The sequence below is a fragment of the Orcinus orca genome, chromosome 8 (assembly GCF_937001465.1).
Source record: "Orcinus orca chromosome 8, mOrcOrc1.1, whole genome shotgun sequence".
In the NCBI taxonomy this organism is placed as follows: Eukaryota; Metazoa; Chordata; class Mammalia; order Artiodactyla; family Delphinidae; genus Orcinus; species Orcinus orca.
Window position 1 is genome coordinate 52331366 of NC_064566.1, and position 23081 is coordinate 52354446.

General features: G+C 37.5%; 1 protein-coding gene across 1 annotated transcript in view; it reads left to right on the forward strand.

The window, feature by feature from the left end:
- The window catches only part of RNF169 (ring finger protein 169), an 86086-nt gene that overhangs the window by 49677 nt on the left and 13328 nt on the right, over window positions 1–23081 (forward strand). The window contains exons 3-4 of the mRNA XM_004279793.4: window positions 5316–5462; window positions 10914–11032. Of these exons, the coding sequence (XP_004279841.1) occupies window positions 5316–5462; window positions 10914–11032 (266 nt within the window). The remainder of the gene's footprint in view (window positions 1–5315; window positions 5463–10913; window positions 11033–23081) is intronic.

The following is a 23081-nucleotide window of genomic DNA, read 5'->3' on the forward strand; positions in this document are numbered from 1 at the left end:
ATAATATAATAAACTTAGTAACATGGATGAATATCAAAAATATGCTGTGAATGAATCCTGACATAAAGGAATATATGCTGTATGATTTTATAACAGGCAAAACTAATCTGTAGTCATAGTTATAAGATTAAGGGTTGCTTAGGGCTGAGTGGCATGGGAGATTGATTACTAGTGGGTTTTTTTAAGTGGATTTTTTTTTGTCATTTGTCTTTGTTTTTGTTTTTGTCTGTGCTGCAAGGCTTGTGGGATCTTAGTTTCCTGACCAGGAATCGAACCTGGGCCCTCGGCAGTGAAAGCACGGAGTCCTAGGCACTGGACCGCCAAGGAATTCCCACTAGTGGGTTTGAAGGGACTTTTTTGGGTGGTAAAAATGTTCTATATCTTGATTAGGGATACAGTTACATGGATATATACATTTGTCAAAATTCATCGAGCTATGCATTCCATGTGATCATTTTATCGTATGTAGATTATGCCTTAACATAGTTGATTTTTTAAAAACCAGTTCAAAGTGGATTGTAGATCTAAATGTGAAAGGTCAAATAATAAGCTCCTTAAAGATACGATGAGAGAATTTCTGAAATGGGATATAAAAAACACTAATGTTAAATTAAACTGTATTAAAACCTGGAGCATCTTGTCTTTAAAAGGCACTAACAGGAGAGTGAAAAAGGCAAGCGGGCTTCCCTGGTGGTGCAGTGGTTGAGAGTCCGCCTGCCGATGCAGGGGACACGGATTTGTGCCCCAGTCCGGGAAGATCCCACATGCCGCGGAGCAGCTGGGCCCGTGAGCCATGGCCGCTGAGCCTGCGCGTCTGGAGCCTGTGCTCCGCAACAGGAGAGGCCACAACAGTGAGAGGCCTGCGTACCGCAAAAAAAAAAAAAAAAAAAAAATGGCAAGCTACCGTGAGAGGGGAAAAAAAGTGTGGGTGTGTGGGTGGGTGTATGTATGTATCTTGTAGGTATATTTTTTTTCTTGAAAACTGCCTCATATTCAAAAAAATATAAATAACTCCTACAAATTACTAGGGAAAATCCCAAATATTTTAAAGGAGAAAGGGCAACAATGTGAATAGGCACATCATAAAAGAGAATTTCCAAATAGTCAGTAAAGACATGAAAAGCTGCTCTAGATCTTTAGTCATCAGAGAAATGCAAATTGAAGTCATAATGCAGTATCAATATATATGCACTGAAATGGCTAAAATAGACAATACTGTTAACAAGGTTGAGAGCAACTGTCATTCTGCTACATTGCAGGTTGGGGTGGGAGTGTAATTTGTACAACCAATTTGGGGAAACTATGGCAGTGTACCCGTGCGTTATGACTAAACAGCTTCTCTTTTAGAATATACCGCACAGAACAGTATGTGTATCAGGATACATACACAAGAATGTTCATAGCAGTTTATTTGTAAACAGCTACAAATTAATAACTATGCAAATATCCATTAACAATAGAATTGTTGTTTTGTAGTCAAACAATGGAATACTATAAAACAATGAGAAAGAACAACCTACTACATGCAACTACATGGATGAATCTCACAAATGGAATGTTGACTGAAGGAAGACAGATTCAATACATATATAAGATTCCACTTATATAAATTTCAGAAATAGGTGAAATGATTCTTTTTGGTGTGGGAAGCTGGGATCATGGTTACTTTGGGGTGAGGAATAGGCACAAGGGGTACTGCTAATATATTGTTTCTTGATCTGGGTGGTAGTTACATGGATGTGCTTATTTTGTATAATTTGTCATGCTTTACATTTATGATTTGTACACTGTATATAATGCTTTGATTTTTAAAAGTTTATTTTTGGGAAATCACTGGCAGTCCAGTGGTTAAGACTCTGTGCTTCCACTTCAGGGGTTCGATCTCTGGTCGGGGAGCTAAGATCCTACATGCCACGCGGCCTGGCCAAAAAAAAAAACAAAAACGTTTATTTATAAAAATTAATGATGAAAAAGTAAAGATATTTTGAGGAAAAAAATTACATTGTACTCTTGATAGTGTGGCTGAGAATGAGATTACTGTACAGAAATCAATAGTTTTTCTTTAATAATTAGCGTCTAAAAATGGAGGCAGGGACTTCCCTGGCAGTCCAGCGGTTAGGACTCCCCGCTTCCACTGCAGGGGGCATGGGTTCCATCCTTGGTCAGGGAACTAAGATCCTGTGAGCTGCTGGGCGTGGCCAATAAATTTAAAAAAAAATGGAGGCAGTAATAAGCATTCCACTTACAGTGGTGGGCGGCTTCACTTGGTACAAGCTGAGATCTCTTTTGTTTTGGCTCCTACTGCTTGCCTCTTGCTTTTAGCTCTAGGGCTTCTCTGTGGTTGCTGCTGCAGTCCCTACCATGAGAACTTACTTGAGCCAGCATCAGGGGTATTTAACATCCCGTGGAGCAAACTTTGGTCAGCAGGAAGTGGGAGTCTATATATATATATATATATATATATATATATATGCTTCCCCCTTTCTCACTTCTGATTGATAGTCTTGAGCTGCATTGCATACAGTTTCTCATATTGTCTTCTGTAGCCAACTGTCAAGCCAACCACTTTTATTGGCTTGCTGTCTCTCCTTGTTATACTACTCGATCCTTAACTCCTGCTACCCAATAAAGTATTCATGAATAAGCCTTCTACTCAGACTCTGACCTGCTCCCCATAACAAAGAATTATCTAACCCAAAATGTCAGTAGTGCTGAGGTTGAGAAACCGTGGTATTTGAAGCCAGTGGTTTGCTTTAAAATCTAAGCTCTTCGATATTCAAACACTGACTTCAGGAAATAACCACTGAATGTTAATTTTTGTGTCTATAAAATGATAATGATAAGGTAAGCTCTATAAACTTAATGCCCAAAACATGGAAGAGTTCAGTAAACAGCAGCTATTGATACTTCTTATTCAAGTTTATATGCTATTTTCTGACACCAAGTCATTTTCGCTGAATATAAAAACTCTTTCCTAGATACCAAGTTCTCAAGTCCTTATAAATAACCATCAAAAGGGACCAAAAAAAAAGCATCTGCAGAACCCAATATAGAGAAAACACCAACATGATTCATGTGAAGATTTAAATGTATATATGGGTTTTTCAATTTTGTAAATTTTTACCTTTAAGGTGATGCTGTGTTAGCAGAGACTCAACATTGCAATGAGAAGGTTGTTTTACCAGCAACACACAAGTTTATTGTCAAAAACTTTGAGAGCAGCCATAAACATTATTAGGAGGCAAAGGATGCATTCTAAAACACTAGAAAAGCCAGAGAACATATAGTATGTAAACACAAGCACAAAACAAAATAACACTAAAATACATAAAACAGGAAATTTAATTTTTTTTTTTTTTTTTTTTGGTGGTACGCGGGCCTCTCACTGCCGCGGCCTCTCCCGTTGCGGAGCACAGGCTCCGGGCGCGCAAGTTCAGCGGCCATGGCTCACGGGCCCAGCTGCTCCGCGGCACGTGGGATTCCCCCAGACCGGGGCACGAACCTGCGTCCCCTGCATCGGCAGGCGGACTGTCAACCACTGCGCCACCAGGGAAGCCCTAATATTTAGTTTTTTAAAAATAGCAACGTCTGTGTATGTATATATTGTTGGGGGCTATCCTATGCATTTCGGATGTTTAGTAGCAGTTCCTGGCCTCTACCCACTAGATGCCAGTAGCACCACACACCTTATCCCCTCAGTTGTGACAGTCAAAAGTGTCTCCAGACATTGCCAGATGTATCCTGAGAGGCAAAATCATCCTTGGTTGAGAACAACCGAGGTAAACATAGGTTTGAATTCCAGCTCCAAGGCTATGGCTCTGTGAATTTGCCATAGTTTTTTTTAAACCTTAGTTTTTTTTTAATTTTTAAAGTAGAGATAATGAGATAATGTAACAGTGCTTTAGCTCCGCACCTGACACATAGAGTTCAGTAAATGATAACGTGATGCTAAAACCTGTTTTTTGTGTGTGCCACTCTGCCTTTCTATCCTCTAAAAGTGAAATGCCCCTTTGTAGCCTGTGGTCATCTAAGATCATTAAAAGGCATTGATGTAAGATCATAAAAAGGCATTGATCTTTCATGTGGGCAGTTAGCATAGACTTCAGGTTTGCTTTCTGCCTAGCTATGGGTTAGCTTTCTTCCTCTTGTGTTCTTGTTTGACTTGGGCAGAGTTGGGAGTACATTATTTCATTTGAGTCTCCTCCTGACGTAACATTGTTTATGGTGTTCTTTGCATATTCATAACCTCTTGAATTAGACCCAGCATGTTAAAGACTAGTTCAGGCTTATTGGAATCATACCTGTGGAAATTGGAAAGATAAGACTAAATCTTATTGTTGTTTATTGTTATTGTTGTTTTTGTTTTTTAACCCAGTTGACAGCCAATGAAAAATATTTATTTGTTCTTCAGTTTTATTTTATAAGTATGATTAAAAATATTAATAGCCTAGAATTGCTTTCATATACATTGTCATTTAAATTTTATTAAAATCCTAGGCAATGAAAAGAGAATAAAGGGAGGTTAGGAAAGGGAACTCTTGATATACTGTAAGTATATAGCAAGATATTGCAGTAAATACTTTATATTATTATCTCATTTATTTCTTACAACGATAACTGCAAAGTAAGTAGAGTTATCCTGTTTTGTAGGTGAGCATATGGTGGTTCATTTGCCCAAGATCATATAGCTGCTAAATAAGTGACAGAACCACTAGAACCCAGGTTTTAAATTCCAAAACCCATCTTATTTTCATAATGCCATACTACCTCCCCCAAATGAGGAGCATATTAGTCTGCCTTAACTTTCTTTGTAGACAATGTATCTTGACCTATCCTGTGGATCACAAGATCCACATAAATTGTAGGACGATGGAACTGTGATAAGCCATTTTTTCTGTTTCCAGTAGGCCCAAAGACCTTTCTTGCCTAGACCAACTTCTCTGGCCCTCTGTGGCCTACATCTTTGCTGTTCTCCTGGTCCAGTGTAGTTATATCTGGTTTATGGGAGTAAGGAAAGTTTTTAGGTTCCACCTTTTTTGGCTAAGTGAATAAACCTTATTTTTTGATTATGTGTATTATCTTAGCCTTTGTGATTTCATATTGCTCAAGAATGCAGAGAAGTTAAATCTTAAGCCATGAAGGGAATGTTTGGCAAGATTCAAGTAAAAGTAGACTTAAAAATTAAGAGGGCTTTATAGCAAATAAGAAAATAGTCTCAAAACTTTCCTGTTGGTTCTAATAGACTACTGAGTAAAAGATGGTTTTAAGTCTATAGTTGCCTAAAACTACTGTCTTGGTGTGATTTGTATTTTTAGCTGAGAGAAGAAAAGTTACAAGAGGAGAAAACCTCTGAAGATCAAATCCACAGGCTGTTACCAGAGGATACAGAAATGGGAAAAAGGAAAATGGATGAACAGAAAAAAAGAGATGAGCCATTAGTACTGAAGACAAATCTAGAGCGTGTAAGTAGATCACCTTTTTGATGGACGCCTGCCTCAAAATCAGCAATTAGCCCAGGTGATGTGGATCTGAAAAACCTTTGTTGGTGAATAGTAACAGTCATTGACTGTGCTGCTTAAGAGTAGTGAAGAACTTAGCATTCAGGTGGAGAGCTGGAGAAAATGATTTGTGAATGGGACAATGAGACTTGTGTGGAAAGATTAAGGGGGAACAGTGGGGAAAAAAGGTGAGTGAGAGGAAAAACCTAGTATAGTTTACTACTTGTGGTAAGTTTTATACATATATTGTCATTTTGATTTATGAGTTGTTATTTGACATCTGAGTTCTGTATGTGTTATATCCTCAACTAGATTTCCTTATAGTTTGTATTTTACTTCCCTTTACTCTTTATAATGCCCCAAACAGCACAGTTCTATTTACAAAGTATGTCCTCAATATTAGATTACTTAGTTTAAACTTAACCTAATTATACTTCTAATGGGCCAAATCTTGCCTGAATTTTTTTTCATTACTTATTTACCAAGCAAATTACTGGAAAATGTTGTAAATGGTATATTTAACTAATACAAGAAAGCACTTTTGGAGGATCCACTGATTTTGGTTCAAATGGATGATTACAATTGTTTTTTTTTCTTTAGTAATTCATACTGGATTAGACATCTTCTATTGATATATGTATATCTTAGCATACCTTTAGAGTCATATCTATTAAAATGTTTTGTGATTCAGGCTTGTTAGTATTTCAGGCTATATTTTTAATTAGGTGGATTTAATAAAACTTTACCGTATATAAAGACAGACAACATACCAGAATAGAGGGAAAAAATATCTCTAGACCTGAAGTCTGCCTGTTAAACAGGTCCCAGCATTGTAACAGATTGTACAACTTTGGCCAGGTTACTTAATTTCTCTGTGCTTTAGGTTTACTCTTTGCAAAGGCATTTTTCCTGAACTTCAGAATTTGAGATTACTTAAGCTTTCTTGGATTGATAGTATTTGCTGACTGTCAATGTATATGTGGGGCTTTTTTACCCCAGTTATAATAATAATAATAGCTACTATTTAATTATTGTTAAAAACAATCATTTGCATTCCAACCTTCTAAAAGATTCAGTTTAACAAATATGAAATGCTTATGTACTCTCAATGCTCTGTTCATTGGGAACTACAGAAGGAAAAAGACTGCTTTTGGAGAGAATACAGTTTATCTAGGAAGGCAAGAATAAAATATATGATAGTCTTGTGCATATAGTATGTCTTCTGACTAATAGCCCCAACTGTTGTCTGTAGTCTCTAAAGACCGCAAACTCTGCCTCTTCACCCCAACAGGACTGTCCATTAGTGTCCTCAGGGAAAACAGCCCAGAAAGACATTTCTTTTTAGGACAAACCAATTTTGACAAAGAGAGCTTACTCTTTACTATGGTCCTTTTGATAGAAAGAACCTATTGTTTTTGGCCTTGCCAGATCTAGGTTTCCTCCAGGAAATGATCTCTAGTATTAATTCATAGCAAGGATGGGAAATTGCTCTAATTATTTTTTCTTTTGCCACTGTAATCTTTGAAGTAGAAATTAATTACATCAACCTAAAATTTAATCTTAAAAGGAATCAGGAAGTACAAATCCTGATTGGCAATGGCCAGTTTTGCAAAATTTCCTGTACATTGAATAAAATCAGATCTATGAACACTTTAAGTTTTAGATTTTTGTGATTTTACCTTTTTTCCGTTTGCTTTTATATTTTTGAGGACTTTTAAAATTTTACTTTAAATATGTCTTAAGAAATTTTGGTGTTGAACAAATAATTTCATTTAGTTTAGCCAAGGATGCATTCATATTGGGACTGAAAAGAAGCTCAAGTGGTCTCAGTGAAAAGCCAGCTGAAGGATTATATTTTATATAGAGAGTATTATGATTAGAGCTGGACTGATCATTTCACTGTCCTGCTCCAAAAACCTCAGTGGCTCCCCATTTCCTGTGGAATTAAATGAGAACTCTTCACCCCAACATTCAGGTCCTTAGTATTATTCTAGCTTATCTTTCCATTTTTGCTTACATTCGAGAACTCCAGGGAACAGAGCTGTTTGCTTTCCCCCAAATGTATAATCTATGCTTTCCCTCCTGAGAATCCTTGCTCTTGCGTTTCATCTCATTGAAATGCCACTGACCTTACCTGTTGAAAGGCTATTTATCTTTCCATGTCCAGTTCAAAAGCTGTCACCTTCCTGGAACCTATAGGGATTCCTCACTTTTTCTCCACTCCCATCATCCATTCTCTTCAAGTTTTCTCTCCTCACTTTGTAACTTTTATAGGACTTATTTCATTCTTCCTTACATTATGGTTATTTGTGTGTTTGTGTTTCTCTACTTAATTTGTAAGTTTGTTAAGTATAGGAAATGTGTCTTACTGTTTTTTAAATATCCCATAGTACCTTGCACATCACAAGTGTTTGATACGTGTTTATCAAGTTGAATCCAAATAGAGGAAGAAAAGTGCTTATTCTAGAAACAGTTATTTATTCAGAAAGAAAATAAAATAGGCACGATGTTTAATTTATTACGATTTGTTATGGTGCAGTTAATACCGACAGTAGTGCAAATTGTTGGAAAACAATTTGGTGTAACAATTATAGTCATACTAAAGATTATAAAGTTGAAAGTGAAAAACTGCTTGTCATCCCATAGCCTAGAGAAAACTCCTATAAACATTTTGGTGAATATTCTTCCAGACTTCACTTCTAAGTGTGTTTGTGTGTGTGTGTGTGTGTCTGTGTGTGTGTGTGTGTGTGTATAAAATGTACTGTTTTTCTTTTCAGAAAATGTAACCCAGTATACATACTGTTTTATAACCTTCTTTAATAAATTATAAGTCCTGGATGTCTTTCCATGTAAATAAAGAATCCCATATCATTATTTAGTGGTCTGCTAGTTATTCTTTACTGTAGAATTTATCCAATTAATTAATCTGTTGATATTTTGCTGTCTTAAACCACTGCTGTGATGAAATCCACATGTCTCATTAGTTCCTTATAAATTACTAGAAGTGGAATGATCAGATCAAAGGGAGTGTACTTCTTAAGACTTTTTGGTACTTATTATTCAGTTGACCTCCAGGAAGTTTGTACTAAACTTTGAACTTTAAAGTTTGTATTAAACAGTAGTAAACAAATGTGCTAAACTAATTTCCTCGCACCCTTGCCAACCCTGGGTATTATCATTCTTTTAATTTTTTTTAGGCACAACGTTTAAAAAAATATCATTTTAGAGATTTCCATTTTAGGAATCGATAGTCCTGTATGCTTGTTTTTATCCAAAGTTAAAGGTGAGAGGTAAATATTTTCCTATCTTATGGCTCTAGGTTTCGTGAGGGTAGAAATATAGAGGGATTGGGGGTCAGGGTACCTTCTGTTTATATAATTATTTATTTATAATAATGTAAATTTATTTTCAACAATTAAAAGGAACCTGGCATATACCTATTATAATACCAGAGTTTTTTCTTAAAAGATTAATAGTATTAAAATTGATATAAATAAAATCTACCTTTTGTTGAGCACTTACTACTTGTGAGCTAATGCACCATGTGTTTTTAATGGTTTATCACAATATACGTAGTAGACAGATCATTTTTAATTTTATAGATGAGAAACTGAGGCTCAAAAAGGTAAAGCAATTAACCTATAATGACAGTGATAGCTAAGTAATAGAGTGGGAATTTGAACATTGTTTTATTTGGTACCGAATTGATTATGCAGAAAGACCTAAAAAAAAATTGCCATTATTTATCCCGTTGAGTCTGTTGATGTCAAAACTTTTTCTTTCTTTCCAATAAATTTGGTAATGGGTTAGTGCTATTAAAGTTTCTCCAGTGAATAGTTTGTACAACAGGGTTCTTTAAGGAGGGATAGATACCCTACAGAATGGAAAAGCTTCTCTGTAAATTGTAATCCTTCAACTGTTTCTTAAAGGCTGTTGGAAACATAGCCTGTTGTATGAATGTGCCTATCAACCTAGAGAATAAAAGGCATTTAAGGAATACAGGGTACTCTGAGCCAAAAGACGCCTTGCATGCCTCTGTCTACAACTCTAACTTTGATAGTCATTGAATCATTAGAAAACTGGTTAATCATTAGATTATTAGACTTTTTTTGTTTACCTACTATATAATGGTATCAGAAGTTTTAAAGAAAAGGTGGTCACTTGCTCTCAAAGGGTCTGTTGTCTACAGCAGAAATCAGACTCCTAAATAAGAAGCTACAGTTCAGTGTGATTAGTTGCTCCCCCTATAAAGAAGACACTCATATTGAATCATGAGCAGATCCTCATATGTGTATGCAAAAGACACACGTAAAAGAAACTTTGAATGTAAATTTAAAGTCTCTCAAAAAGAGACTCTAAAATAAAATGAAGGTAAATGAATGAGTGTCAGCAAGATGGAAAAAGCTGATCTAAGGGTATTTGGAAGCGAAAGTGACATTTAAGATGCCTCTGAAAGGCCAGTGAGTATTTTATAGGCAGAGAATGCGGAAGGAGAATCTTAGGCAAAGGGACGAATAGCATGTGCAAAAGAATAGGAGTTTTGAAAGACTATGATGGTACATGTGGAGAGTAGAAAGTAGTATGATTGCAGTAGAGCTCAAGGAGTTCCCTGTGTCGGAACTGGTGGGAGAAAAACTTAGAGGAAGATTGGATCTAGTTTCTGAAGGTTATTGGATCATGCTGAGGTATTTAGACTTTATCCTGAAGTCACCAACGGTTAAGCAGGGGAGTGATGGGATTCTGTCTGTGTGTTTGATAATATGGAGGGGGTTGGAGGGAAGAAAGACTGGAGAGAGCAAGACCCATAAGTAGGTTATTGCAGTAGTCAAGGCAGAAGATGATGAGAATCTAAGGAAAGGCAGTGACAATGAGTATTCATGAGAAGAGTTAGATCTGAAAGACATTGGAGTAGAATGGAGCAAAGTAGAAATAACGTGGAGGCAGTTTGGAGACAGATGCTCTGGATCACAGTACCAGCGTTATTAACTCTACAATCCTAGGCAGGTTAACTATTCTGAGCCTCAGTTTGCCATCTGTAAAAGGTAATAGTCCCTTCTTAGTGGGGTAGGTTAAAGAGTAGATGAAATAAAATATTTGGATGTGTTGGGGTACTCAAAACCTCTATACAATGTTATTATGACTTTGAAGAAAGGAAAGGAAAGAGTCATGGGTGACATTGAAGCTTCTAACTGGGTTGGTAGGGGGACTTAGAGAAGAGAAATATTGAGTTTGATTTTGGATATATTAAGTTTGAGCTGCATTTGGGATATCCAGATTGGGATCCCAAGAGGCAGTTGGAAACATAGATTGGAACTCAGAGAGAACATATAATAGAAAGAGAGATTTGAACAATAGCTTTGGGAGATTCCATGGGAACCCCAAATGGACAGTGTTGTCTCCCTTGTCTCCTGCCAGTGTCCTGCACGTCTCTCAGATTCAGAGAATGAAGAACCTTCTCGAGGCAAGATGATACAGACACACCGCTCGGCATTTGTTTCCAAGAACAACTCCTACTCCTTATCTTTCCTGGCAGGGTAAGAGACTGATACTGAATCCAGTCAGGGTTCTTTCATTTTGGGATATGAGACAAAAGAGACTGGGGGAGCTTTAAAGTGTTTGTTGTAGCTACTTTGGGGGAGGTGGGAGTGAGGGAAAATGGGGGAACTGGCTTTCAAATATGGGTTAGGAGTAACGGGCTGACCTGAAATTTTAAAAAAAAGTAAATTTTACCCATTTCGGGTATCCTCAGGGTAAGATTGTACTAATTGCTCTGCTGCAGAGTTGAACTTTCTTTTCTGGGAGGAAACAACAAAGCCTTCTTCAACAACCATTGATATTGAAGACAATATCCATGGATTTTCTTTGTGGACTTTTTTCCTCTTAATAGGAACTTGAGACCAGAGTTGATGTATTTTCAATGCCTGGAACTAAAATATATATTGATAGGTTTCAGGAGGGCAAACTAAAAAGTTTTTAAGACCTTTGTCAAGGCACTTCTTGTTCCTTTAGACTTTGCAGGCCCTGGGGAGGAAAGGAAGGAGGAATTGGATGAATGTTGGGTGATGGAAGAATAATGAAGGGCTTGGTGGAAGGAAGGAAAGAAGGATGGATAGATGGATGGATAGGTAGGTAGGTAGGTAGGTAGATAGATAGCAGGAGGGAAAGGAAGGGAAGAAGAAATGAAAGAAGGGAGGAAAGCTGGAAGGAATCATTTATTCAACAGGCAGGAGGTACTATGTGCCATGCCCTCTCTTTTAATATAAAAAGACACAGTCTTTACCCCATTTTGTTGTCTTTTTTGATTTAGAGCTGGCATTGCTCACCCTTATTTCTAGGGTTCTTCTCCTTCCCACAGCACTATGAAGTGTATCTCTCTTGTTGTTCCTATGGACATGTACCTGGACCCTTTATATCTTAAGGCTTTTTATTGCTACCCACTAATAAATATGACCAAAAAAATCTACCAAGTTTAAGAATGTTATAAAGTTCATACTATTGTGAACCCTGTTCTTTTTATATCTGAATCCTTTTGGTATATGTTCTGATTTTCCTGTTCTTTTTCTTTTTTAAATTTTATTGAGTATAGTTGATTTACAATGTTGTGTTAGTTTCAGGTGTACAGAAAAGTGATTCAGTTATACATATACATATATTCATTCTTTTTCAGATTCTTTTCCCATATAGGTTATTACAGAATATTGAGCATTTCCTGTTATTTCTGTGAGTAAAATTCGCTAAACCTCTCCTCTTAAATGCCTCCCCTTCTCTGGGTGATGGTAACTCCTTCCAGGAAGGCCCTTTCCTAAACAGTTTATTCACTCATTTGACATTTGTTGAATGGCCACTGGATTGTAGCCACTGTAGCTTGACTGATGAAATGAGAACCCAATACGTAAGATGTAAGCCAGTGTACTTAACCTTTTATGGTGATGATGAAACTCTTGCTTTATGCATATGAGCTTGAACTATAGATGCCCTGTAAAGTTAAAAATTTCAAGATTGCTTGACTAAGAATCGTCAGCTTCTGAATGTGTATGTGGATTTTTCCCCATTTATAGCGGGTGTATCTTAATGTTTATTAGAGGGATCTACTGAAAAGAGAAGATCATATTAATTCCAATCAAGTCACCATAAATATCCCCTGAAACAAATAAATGTTGCTTTAGGCAGTCTGTGATTAGTTAGTTAATATCTCTTCATTTGAAATTACTTGGGAAAAAGGAAAATTTTATTAAAACCCAAATATGATGCCAAGGCCAAATTGCCCCAGTTAATTGGAGTGGACACTGGATAGGTGAACTACTTATTACCAATTCCAGTCTCTACCCCTGTAATTCATTCTTTTAAAGTGGGTAGAAGGTTAATATGTTGTTACTTAGAAATGCCTACCAAGGAACTTAGAAAATTCTTCTCTAAAGGGCAAAATGTAAAGTCTATACAGAGGGGTGTGCTTTTGATTATGTGTGGCTCTGGAATATGTGTGGTATATCTTCTTTTCCTGCTCCTTGGCCCATCCTTGCCCTTAGTATGTATCGTTGAGTCACAATGGGATTAATTTATAAGAAAATATTTACTTAACATGTTATTGTTAAGAAATGTTGCAATGAGTGTTATACATATATGGATTTCAGCATTTATTTTTTCCAAATATCCAAGGTTGTGGGCTGAGTTCAGTTATTAGTACAGTTTTTAAAAAAATTAATTGGATTTGGTTGGTAGGGTTATCTTTTTAGGAAATAGTTTGCTGATGTCATGGAAACTTTAGGTTGGAAAATTTATTATGGTAATACTGTGAATTGCATCTCTTATTTAGTCAACATGTTTTACTTCTTAGTTAAGAAAATATTAAGTTTCAATTCTAAATGATATTTAGGAAAACAATATGAAGTTGTTAGTGCTGACAATGAGATGAGGCATATGGATATATTAAAAAAGAATTAGCATGGTGATGGTTGCATAGCGATGTGCCTGTAAACTTAAAATGGTTAAAATGGTAACTTTCATGTTATATATATTTTACCACAAGAAAAAAAGAATTAGCATTGTTAACAGTTTTGGGATATTTCAAATGCATTTTTTTTCTGTCTGTTAAGCAATAACAGAAGAATAGGTTTTTCTCTGCAAGTTTGTTTCCTAAAGAGAGTTCATCTGTAAAAGCTTTAAAGTTTTTTACATCTGTATTTAAATCAAATTAATCTGCATTTATTTTACTTATCTACTTTATAAACTTTTCTTTCTTAAGCCCAAAAGCATGGAGTTAAGAGTGAGTAGTCCTGATAGGATGGTTATTTTGGAAGGAATCCATCAATAGATTCTGGCTGAGTCTTGCCAGTAGCTCAGTCTATTTTCATTTGAAACATTCAAAGCAAAGAATGTTTTGCAGCACTATTAATAAAGTTCTATAGCCCTTTGAAAATGAAACTTCTTCCAGATAGGCAGATAGAGTAATAGTTAACCCAAGGTCATTTCTAAGTAAATTATAAAATATATGTGAATTGAAAAGAATTAACTTGAACCATAAGATATATAATTATAAAGTTAGGCTTTTATTTTAAATATCTGAAAAACTGGTTTGTTTATTTGTTTACATTTATTTCCCCTCATTCCTCATGCCCTCTTCACCACTAGAAGAATCAAACAAAAAACGTGGTTGCAAGTTATTCTAAAAACTCAGTCTGGAAAAACTTTCTCTGTTGAGCTAGTGTCTTTTCTAAGAGCTACACGTTCAGTTGTGTTTTCCTCTTTGCTTTGGCTGTCAGGAAGTTTAGAATTAAGACAGAGTTTTCAATTCAGTCATCATGACCTTCCAACATGGCATATAATTAAAGAAATAATTTTTGGCATACTCTTCTCATATTTATTACTTAATGTGGTCTTTATTCTCTATTAACGCTCATTCTTTATGTATTTTTACTGTAAGTCACTTAAAATTCTTCTTGGGAATAGGGTATAACCATAAAAAGAAATATAATCAAACCATCTATCCTCCTTCCAGTTTAAAAAATAAAGAAAAGAAGGCGATGCAGTAATGCCAGTACTGCCATTCTGTATAAAACTGTATCTTAAGTAAACGGTGCCTAGTGAGATTACTGGCATATGATAAGCCTTCAGTGAGTATAGCTGCTGCTATTTTGTTATCTTCTTTTAGAACTCTTAGAACTGAAAAGGATCTTAAATATTGTTTTATCTAATTCCTTTGTTTTATGGGTGAGAAGACTAAAGCTCAGCGAGAGACCATGGCTTGCCAAATCTTAGACTGCTAGAGTAGTAGGACAATGAGTTAGAACTGAGATTTCTTGGCTCTTTCCACTATACCCTTTTGTCCCCCATGACTTTCTTATAGATCACTATGCTGCCTCTGCCCATTTTCCCACTAGGCTTTAAATCCTTTGCAAGCAGGGACAAAAGTCTTGTTGACCATTGTATTCACAGTACTTAGTACAGTGCCTGGCACATAATAGAGGCTCAATAAATACTTGTGGAATGTTTAATGAGATAGGTCTTGGTGCCCTTGGGTAGGTTAAAGGGGGCTTTTTCAGAATTGTCAAACTTGCAGAGTCTGTAGGAGGGAGGACTCTGGGAGCTGTGGAGGAAACAGATTGGCTGGTGGCTGTTGTTTAGACTAGATTCCATAGGATTAATATGGGATTTAGGGGGAGTCTAATGACCACATTGATAAAGCTTTTATACTATAAAGTTGTCTTTAGCTCTTTAATACATTAACAGTAGCTTATGAGGATCCTTTTTATATATTCTGTAAAAGAAAAATCTGTGTTACACTGAGTAATAATTAAGCCTTAATTAAGTAGAAATTAACTACATTATATTGTTTTCTAATGTCCAAATACTTTAAGCCTGGGTCTGTGGTTCAGAGTCGGGTGCAGCAAAAGAGACCTGAAGTGTCTATGCTTCCTCTAAGGTGTGTGTGTAAGGAGAGATAGAGACAGAGACTGACTGCAGACTCGGTCATATTAACTGCATGCCCAGCCAGTGTTGGAGTGAATTAAAATATGCATACTTGTTCCTCTTTTTTAAAATGAACGAATGAAAATATAGATGCTTTCAGCGGACAGATACCAGACACATAAATGATGTGATACTGGAGGACTAGCTTTATTATTTTTTAATTATTTTATTTTTGGCTGTGTTGGGTTTTCGTTGCTGTGCACGGGCTTTCTCTAGTTGCAGCGAGCGGGGGCTACTCTTCCTTGTGGCGCATGGACTTCTCATCGCAGTGGCTTCTCCTGTTGCAGAGCGTGGGCTCTAGGCACGCAGGCTTCAGTAATTGTGGCTCGCAGGCTCTAGAGCACAGGCTCAGTAGTTGTGGCACGCAGGCTTAGTTGCTTCGCGGCATGTGCGATCTTACTGGACCAGGGCTTGAACCTGCGTTTCCTGCATTGGCAGGCGGATTCTGAACCGCTGCGCCACCAGGGAAGCCCTGGAGGGCTAGCTTTAGAATTGATGAAAGGAGGCAAACCAGAGAGATGAGGGTGGAGAAGCCAGTCTAGGGAGTTTTAGGGAATTAGTGGTGTGAGCTTGAGTAAAATCAGTTGACCTCCTTCTGTATCATTTATGTAAAATGCAAGTTGTTATGCCCTACCTATTGCTGGGCAATTTCCCTGAATGATTTCTTAAGACTCTTTTCGCCTCTAAAACTGAAGTGTCTAGAAGTGGCTTAGAGCAGGGTTTTAAAAGGTGGAGGAAATGTGACCAGGGCATGAAAAGGAAAGGGTAAGGGGCAGTTAGTGAGTTCTGTAAAAATCTCAGAATTAGACTTAGCAAGTTATGTGTGGGGAATAGTCTAAACAGTAACCACGAGGGAAAGGAGACTATGAGAGAAAAATGAGGTAGTGATTTAAAAGAAACCACAAGGCTTGATGATGGCCTGGGGCAGGTCGTGTGTGTGTGTGTGTGAGCGTGTGTGTGTGTGGGGGGGGGGTGGGGGGGAGGGATAAAAGAATAGAAGCAAATCAAGTGGATGAGCTGGTTAAGAGGACAAATCTTGTTAAGAGTATGGAGTATGGATGGAAAAGGAAGATAGCTTAAGGAGAAGTGATGTGGAATTTAAGGAGCAGGTTTTAGAGGTGTCAGTAATCTCTCTGCCATACTAAAGTAGGAATATACTGGTGGTTTTCAGAGGGGTCTGGCAGGATGGTGAAGGGTAGCATCAGGGAACTAGCTTTTTCCCAGGGCTTCCTGCCATGTTCAGTACTTTACATACCTCATTTCCTTTAGTTCTTACATTAATCCTATAAGATTTATAACATTCTCATTTTTCAGCTGAGGAGAATGCAGTTCAAAGAGGTTAAGTAACTCACCCCAGAACTTCTCACCTGAGTAGGGTGACAGAGATGGAATTGGAACTCAGGTCTCTCTTGACTCCAAACCTATGCTCTTTCTAGCAAACCATTGTCAGAACCCTGTGACAGAAGGCTCTGTGCTTAAGCTCTTTGTCTTGAAATGATCTACCTTTACAGCAGAAAGCTTCCTTCCTTCTGTTTGTTTAAATAATTTATACCCTGTCTTGTTCTAAAATAATACAAGATTGTACAGAGGTGGGTAAGAAGCTGTCCAGTTATCCTCTTGTTTGAGGGGACTCAAATCCTTTTGCATTACTCTAGGCCTTTTGAAATACAGCTGTGGAAACAATGTTCCTATCCATCAGCAAACAAATACTAGTGCATGTCCAGAATAGGCAAATATGTAGAGACAGAAAGTAGATAAGTGGTTGCTTAGGGCTGGAGGAGAAGGCAGGGTTTAGGAGTAAGAGCTAAAGGGTATGAGGTTTCTTTATGAGGTGATGGAAACGTTTTAAAATTGTGATGGTTAAATAACTCTGTGAATATACTAAAAACCATTAAATTTTACACTTTAAAAAAAGAAAGAGGGACTTCCCTGGTGGCACAGTGGTTAAGAATCGACCAGCCAATGCAGCGGACATGGGTTCGAGCCCTGGTCCGGGAAGATCCCACATGCCGTGGAGTAACTAAGCCTGTGTGCCACAACTACTGAGCCTGTGCTCTAGAGCCCATGAGCCACAAGTACTGAAGCCCGTGTGCCACAACTACTGAAGCCCGCCCGCCTAGAGCCCGTGATCTGCAACAAGAGAAGTCACCGCAATAAGAAGCCCGTGCACCGAAACGAAGACCCAATGCAGCCATAAATAAATAAATAAATAAATAAGTAAGTTAGTTAGTAAAAAAAAAAAAAGAAAGAAAGAATGCTAGTATACACAAGGCAGATAACCCAACAATAAATATACAAGGGAAGGATTGTAACAAAATCTTACCCATTTCTGGGTGCGTGGCAGCTACAGCTAGGCCTAAGGAAGCTGCTGCTTTTATTCAAGTACGTGTGTGGGGGTGGGAGGCCTCACACACCCAGGCTAGGGGCTGGGAGGAGGATCCTCTCTGACCTTCAGCCTCTTGGTGGAACTCAGCTCTGCCAGACCTGAGAGTTTGATTAAAAAACTAATGTGGTATGGGTATGTGAGAGACAGAGAGAGTGATGAGTGAGCAGTTAATAACATGAGCTGTCTAATGTTTTATATCATGTAATACCATTTGAAAACCCTTTAAGCAGTGCTTTATAAGCATTAAATCTTCTGGCTTTCCAGCTGCATGTTTATACTGGCTGCTCCTCCTTTTCTTTGTTTGTAAGTCAGATGCATTGTGGTTGTGGGTATTTTTAGCTTAACTAGAAATCCCAGAAACCATCTGGTCCCTTGGCAGTGGAAATTTTAAGCTAGTTGCCTTTCAGACAATGCTGCTGTCTCTTGTTTATGACTTCATTATGTGTTTGGAAGAGAGAACTTCTCTAGACGTGCTGGGTCTATTCTGTGGCAGAGTAGAGTAGAATGTAATATCAGTATGCTGTGGTAGAAAGAGCACAGGCCTTAGAGTCTTGGAGATACAGGTTTAAACTTTGGCTTCAGCTATGTGACCTGGAAAAATCACTTCCTTCAGTTCTTTGTCTGTAAATTGAAGATGCTGATTTATAGGGTTTCTATATGGATTAAATGAGGTACAGTATATTTAAAACACACAATGCCTGACAGATAATAGAGTCCTAATAAATGATGAAGTTTTCTTTCCTTTCCTTAAGAATGTCGTAGGCATTTCTGTATATATTTTTATTCACTTATAAGAAATTTATTGAATATATCCACTATGTGCCAGGCACTGTGTGAGGGTTTAGGAATATAGAAATGGATGTGCACAAAGATGGGAGGAGTAGTTACTTCCTCTATTTTTTAGCAAAGGTATTGTTTGAGCTCTTAAATCTTAGGAACATTATCAAGTTTACTGCTGATGATTCTCAGCCAGCATTGAAGTCTCTTAACCTGACCAAATACTACAATAATAATATCTATATATTATATTGATGGTTTACACGATATTTTCACATTCATGATTTTTGTGACTCTTCATGTGACAATAACAACATTGGGGGAATATAGTTATATAGGAACGAAGTTTATGTATGCTATTGAAATTGAGTTGGTATTAATTTGAAATATATTGTTTTCAATTACGATGTTAATTGTAATTCCCCAGGGCAACCACTAAGAAAATAACTAAAACATACATAGTTAAAGAAATAAGAAGGAAATCAAAATGGTACAGTAGGAGATATCTAACACAAAAGAAGGCGTTAATGTAGACATTGTGGAACAAAAAGGTACAAGACATATAGAAAATAAATAGAAAAATTGCAGAAGTCCTTCCTTATCAGTAATTACATTAAATGTAAATGAATTAAACTCTCCAATTAAAAGGCAGAGATTGGCAGAATGGATTTAAAAACAGTATAGTCCAAATATATGATGAGACTCACTTTAGATCCAGAGACAGAAGTAGGTTGAAAGTGAAAAATGTAAACAGTGACCAAAAGAGAACTAGAATAGCTATACAATATGAGACAACGTAGACTTTATTATTACAAGAGACAAAGAGAGGCACTGTATAATTCTAAAAGGGTCAGTCCGCAAAGAAGATATAACAGCTGTAAACACATGTACACCTAATTATGGGTCCATAAGATATGTGAAGCAAAAACTGACAAAATTAAGGGGAATAATAGACATTTTAATATTAATAGTTGGAGACTTTAACACCCACTTTCAATGATGGGTAGACTATACAGATGAAAGATAAACAAAGGATATAGAAGACTTGAATAATACTGTATACCTGGCTAGAGACAAAATACCTAACTGATTCAAGAAGAAAATGAAAATCTGAATAGACCTATAACAAGTGAAAAGGTTGAACCAGTAATCAAAAAACATCTGGCAAAGAAAAGCCCAGGACCAGATGGCTTCACTGGTGTAACTACCAAACATTTAAAAAAGAATCAACATGAATGTTTCTCAAACTCTTTCAAAAATTAGAAGAGGAGTGAATACTTCCCGATTCATTCATTCTTTGAAGCCAGTATTACCCTGATACCAAAGCCATATGCAGACATCACAAGAAAAGAAAACTACAGGCCAATATCCTTTATGAATCTATATTCCAGCACACCATTGGAGGAAAAAAAGTACAAGCTTTGATATATTAGAGAGGATAAGAGAAACACTTTGACTTAACCTGCATCACCCCTACCCCAGGGAAGCAGAACTCAGGTTCAAGAGAGATTTTCCTGGCTGGTGATTGCCCCTGTGGGAGAAAGTAAGAGAGTGTGAGTGAACACCTGGCTTCTCCAACTTTATAGGAAGCCCATTTCTCTCCTGCCTCAACCAGAGTATTGAATTATGATCTACAGACCTAGGGGAAGGAAGAGTCTGGGAAAGCAGCAGATAGGGCTCTCAGAGGGCATTAAAGGGATGAGGATCTTACTAACTACATTACAGACTCCACCCACAAGTCACTGGGGAAGCCTCACCTATGGATCCTCCCAACTGGCCCATGGGCACTCCCATCGCTCCACATGCCTCATTCACACATGCTTCCACTCTGTGGCCAGTTCCCTGTGCATGCTCCCAGTGGCAGTGAGCGAGTTTTGGCATATGGCCAGTAAGCATGTGTAGAAAGCCAGCTAGAATCTGTGGGCAAGGGAGAGACCACAAATGAGCTTTACTGCCACCCTTGGGAAAACAAAATGGAGGCTGTCAGCTTTCGGCCGGGTATGTTGGAGGATCAAGAGAAGGCATACAAGCTTGAGAATTTTGCCACAGAGGGAGAAAGCAAGGAGCTGGTGTATCCATAGAAGATCTGAGAAAATACCAGCATCCCTACCAGAGCTGTTGGAAGGTTTTTCTCTCCTGAAGGCAGTTAGTAAAGTTCGGAGGAGGTGACTGCTACTTCAATGTGAGGACAGCAATGCAAAATGTCAAGGAACATGAAAAATCAAGGAAGCATGACAGCATCAAAAGATCACAACAGTCTTCCAGTGTTGGATCCCAAAAAACATGGAGGTCTGTGATTTATCCAACAAAGACTTCAAATTAGCTGTTTTAAGGAAGCTCAGTGAGCTACAAGATATGGGGATATATGTATATGTATAGCTGATTCTCTTTGTTGTACAGTAGAAACTAACACAACACTGTAAAGCAATTATACTCCAATAAAGATGTAAAAATAAATAAATTAATTAATAAGAGCTGAGAACGTCCCAAATCTGGGGAGAGATTTGGATATCTAAGTTTGTGAAGCTCATAGGTCACCAAACAAACTCAACTTAAAGCCATTCTCTCCAAGACACTGTATTATCAGGCCGCCCAAGATGGCTGTTCTCTTGCTGTCTGTACATCCCCTGCTCAACTAGTCCCTGCTTCACCTACACCCTACTCACATAACTGACCTTCCCTCTTAATCATAGCGCCTAATCAGTAAATGCCTATATACTTGTACCCCCTCCCCCCTCCCCATCTAGTGATTGTTCTAATCTTTAGATCAGAACATCTCCACCATGATAGCTTATCAAAGGGGCAGTAAGGGGCGTGCTCCTCTGCTCGTGCCCTGGTAACTGATGAGCCAAGCTGACATCAATTCCCCCTATAACTGGTAACCTTCCTCTCCCCCTGGTAGTGAAGACCACTGCCATGTCTTGCCCACTGTCTGCTGCACACAGTGGAGTGTCACTCCAGGACCTTGCTTCAGACATGTGAGATCCCTGTTTAATCCCATTAAACTATTGATGTCTCTGTTGCTTACTCTGGGCTCTTTCTTCCATCTTGAGGCTGGGCAAGTACAGGGCTTACAGGCATACAAGGTATGGCTCAACAGACACATTATGATAAAACTGTCAAATATAAAAGACAAAGTGAGCATCTTAAAAGCAGCAAGAGAAAAGGATTATAACTTACAGGGGAACTCACATAAGGCTATCAGTAGAATTCTCAACAGAAATGATACAGTCCAGAGGAGTAGGATGATATATTCAGAGCACTGAAAGGAAAAAAAAAAAAAACCTGCCAGCCGAAATACTCTATCTAGTAAAGTTGTACTTCATATATGAAGGAGAGGTAAAGACTTTCCCAGACACACAAAAGCTGAGGGAGTTCATCACCACTAGACCTGCCTTACAAGAAATGCTGAAAGGAGTTCTTCAGGCTGAAACAAAATTATACTAATTAGTAACATGAAAAGATATGAAAATATAAAACACTCTGGTAAAGGTAAGTATATAGTCAAATTAAGAATACTTTAATAATGTTAACAAGGTGATATGTTAACCACTTAACTCTAGTATAAATGTTAAAAGGACAAGAGTATTAAAAATGATAGCTAAACTAATTTGTTAATGACGACAATATAAAAAGACATCAAGTGTTTTGTGACATTAGAAACAAAATGGAGGAGAGTAAAAGGGTAAAGTTTTGTATGCAATCGAAGTTAAGTTGTTATCAAGCATAAAATAGACTCTTATATCTATAAGATGTTTTATGTAAGCCTCATGATAGCCAAAAAGCAAAAACCTACAGTGGATTCACATAAAATAAAAAGGGAATCAAAGCATACCTCTATAGAAAATCACCAGTTCACAAAGGAAGGCCACAAGAGAGGGATTAAGGCACAAGAGAACTACAAAACAGCTAGGAAACAATGACTAAGATGGCATTAGTAAATCCTTACTTATCAATAATCACTCTAAATGTAAATGGATTAAATTCTCCTCCAATCAAAAGTCATAGAGTGGACTTGCACAAGCCTCTTAGATAGCCTCATCCACCAGAGGGCAGACAGCAGAAGCAAGAAGAACTACAGTCCTGCAGCCTGTGGAACAAACACCACATTCACAGAAAGATAGACAAGATGAAAATGCAGAGGGCTATGTACCAGCTGAAGGAACAAGATAAAACCCCAGAAAAAAAACTAAATGAAATGGAGATAGGCAACCTTCCAGAAAAACAATTCAGAATAATGATAGTGAAGATGATCCAGGACGTCGGAAAAAGAATGGAGGCAAAGATCGAGAAGATGCAAGAAATGTTTAAAAAAGACCTAGAAGAATTAAAGAACAAACAGATGAACAATACAATAACTACACTAGAAAACTACACTAGAAGGAATCAATAGCAGAATAACTGAGGCAGAAGAAAGGATAAGTGACCTGGCAGACAGAATAGTGGAATTCACT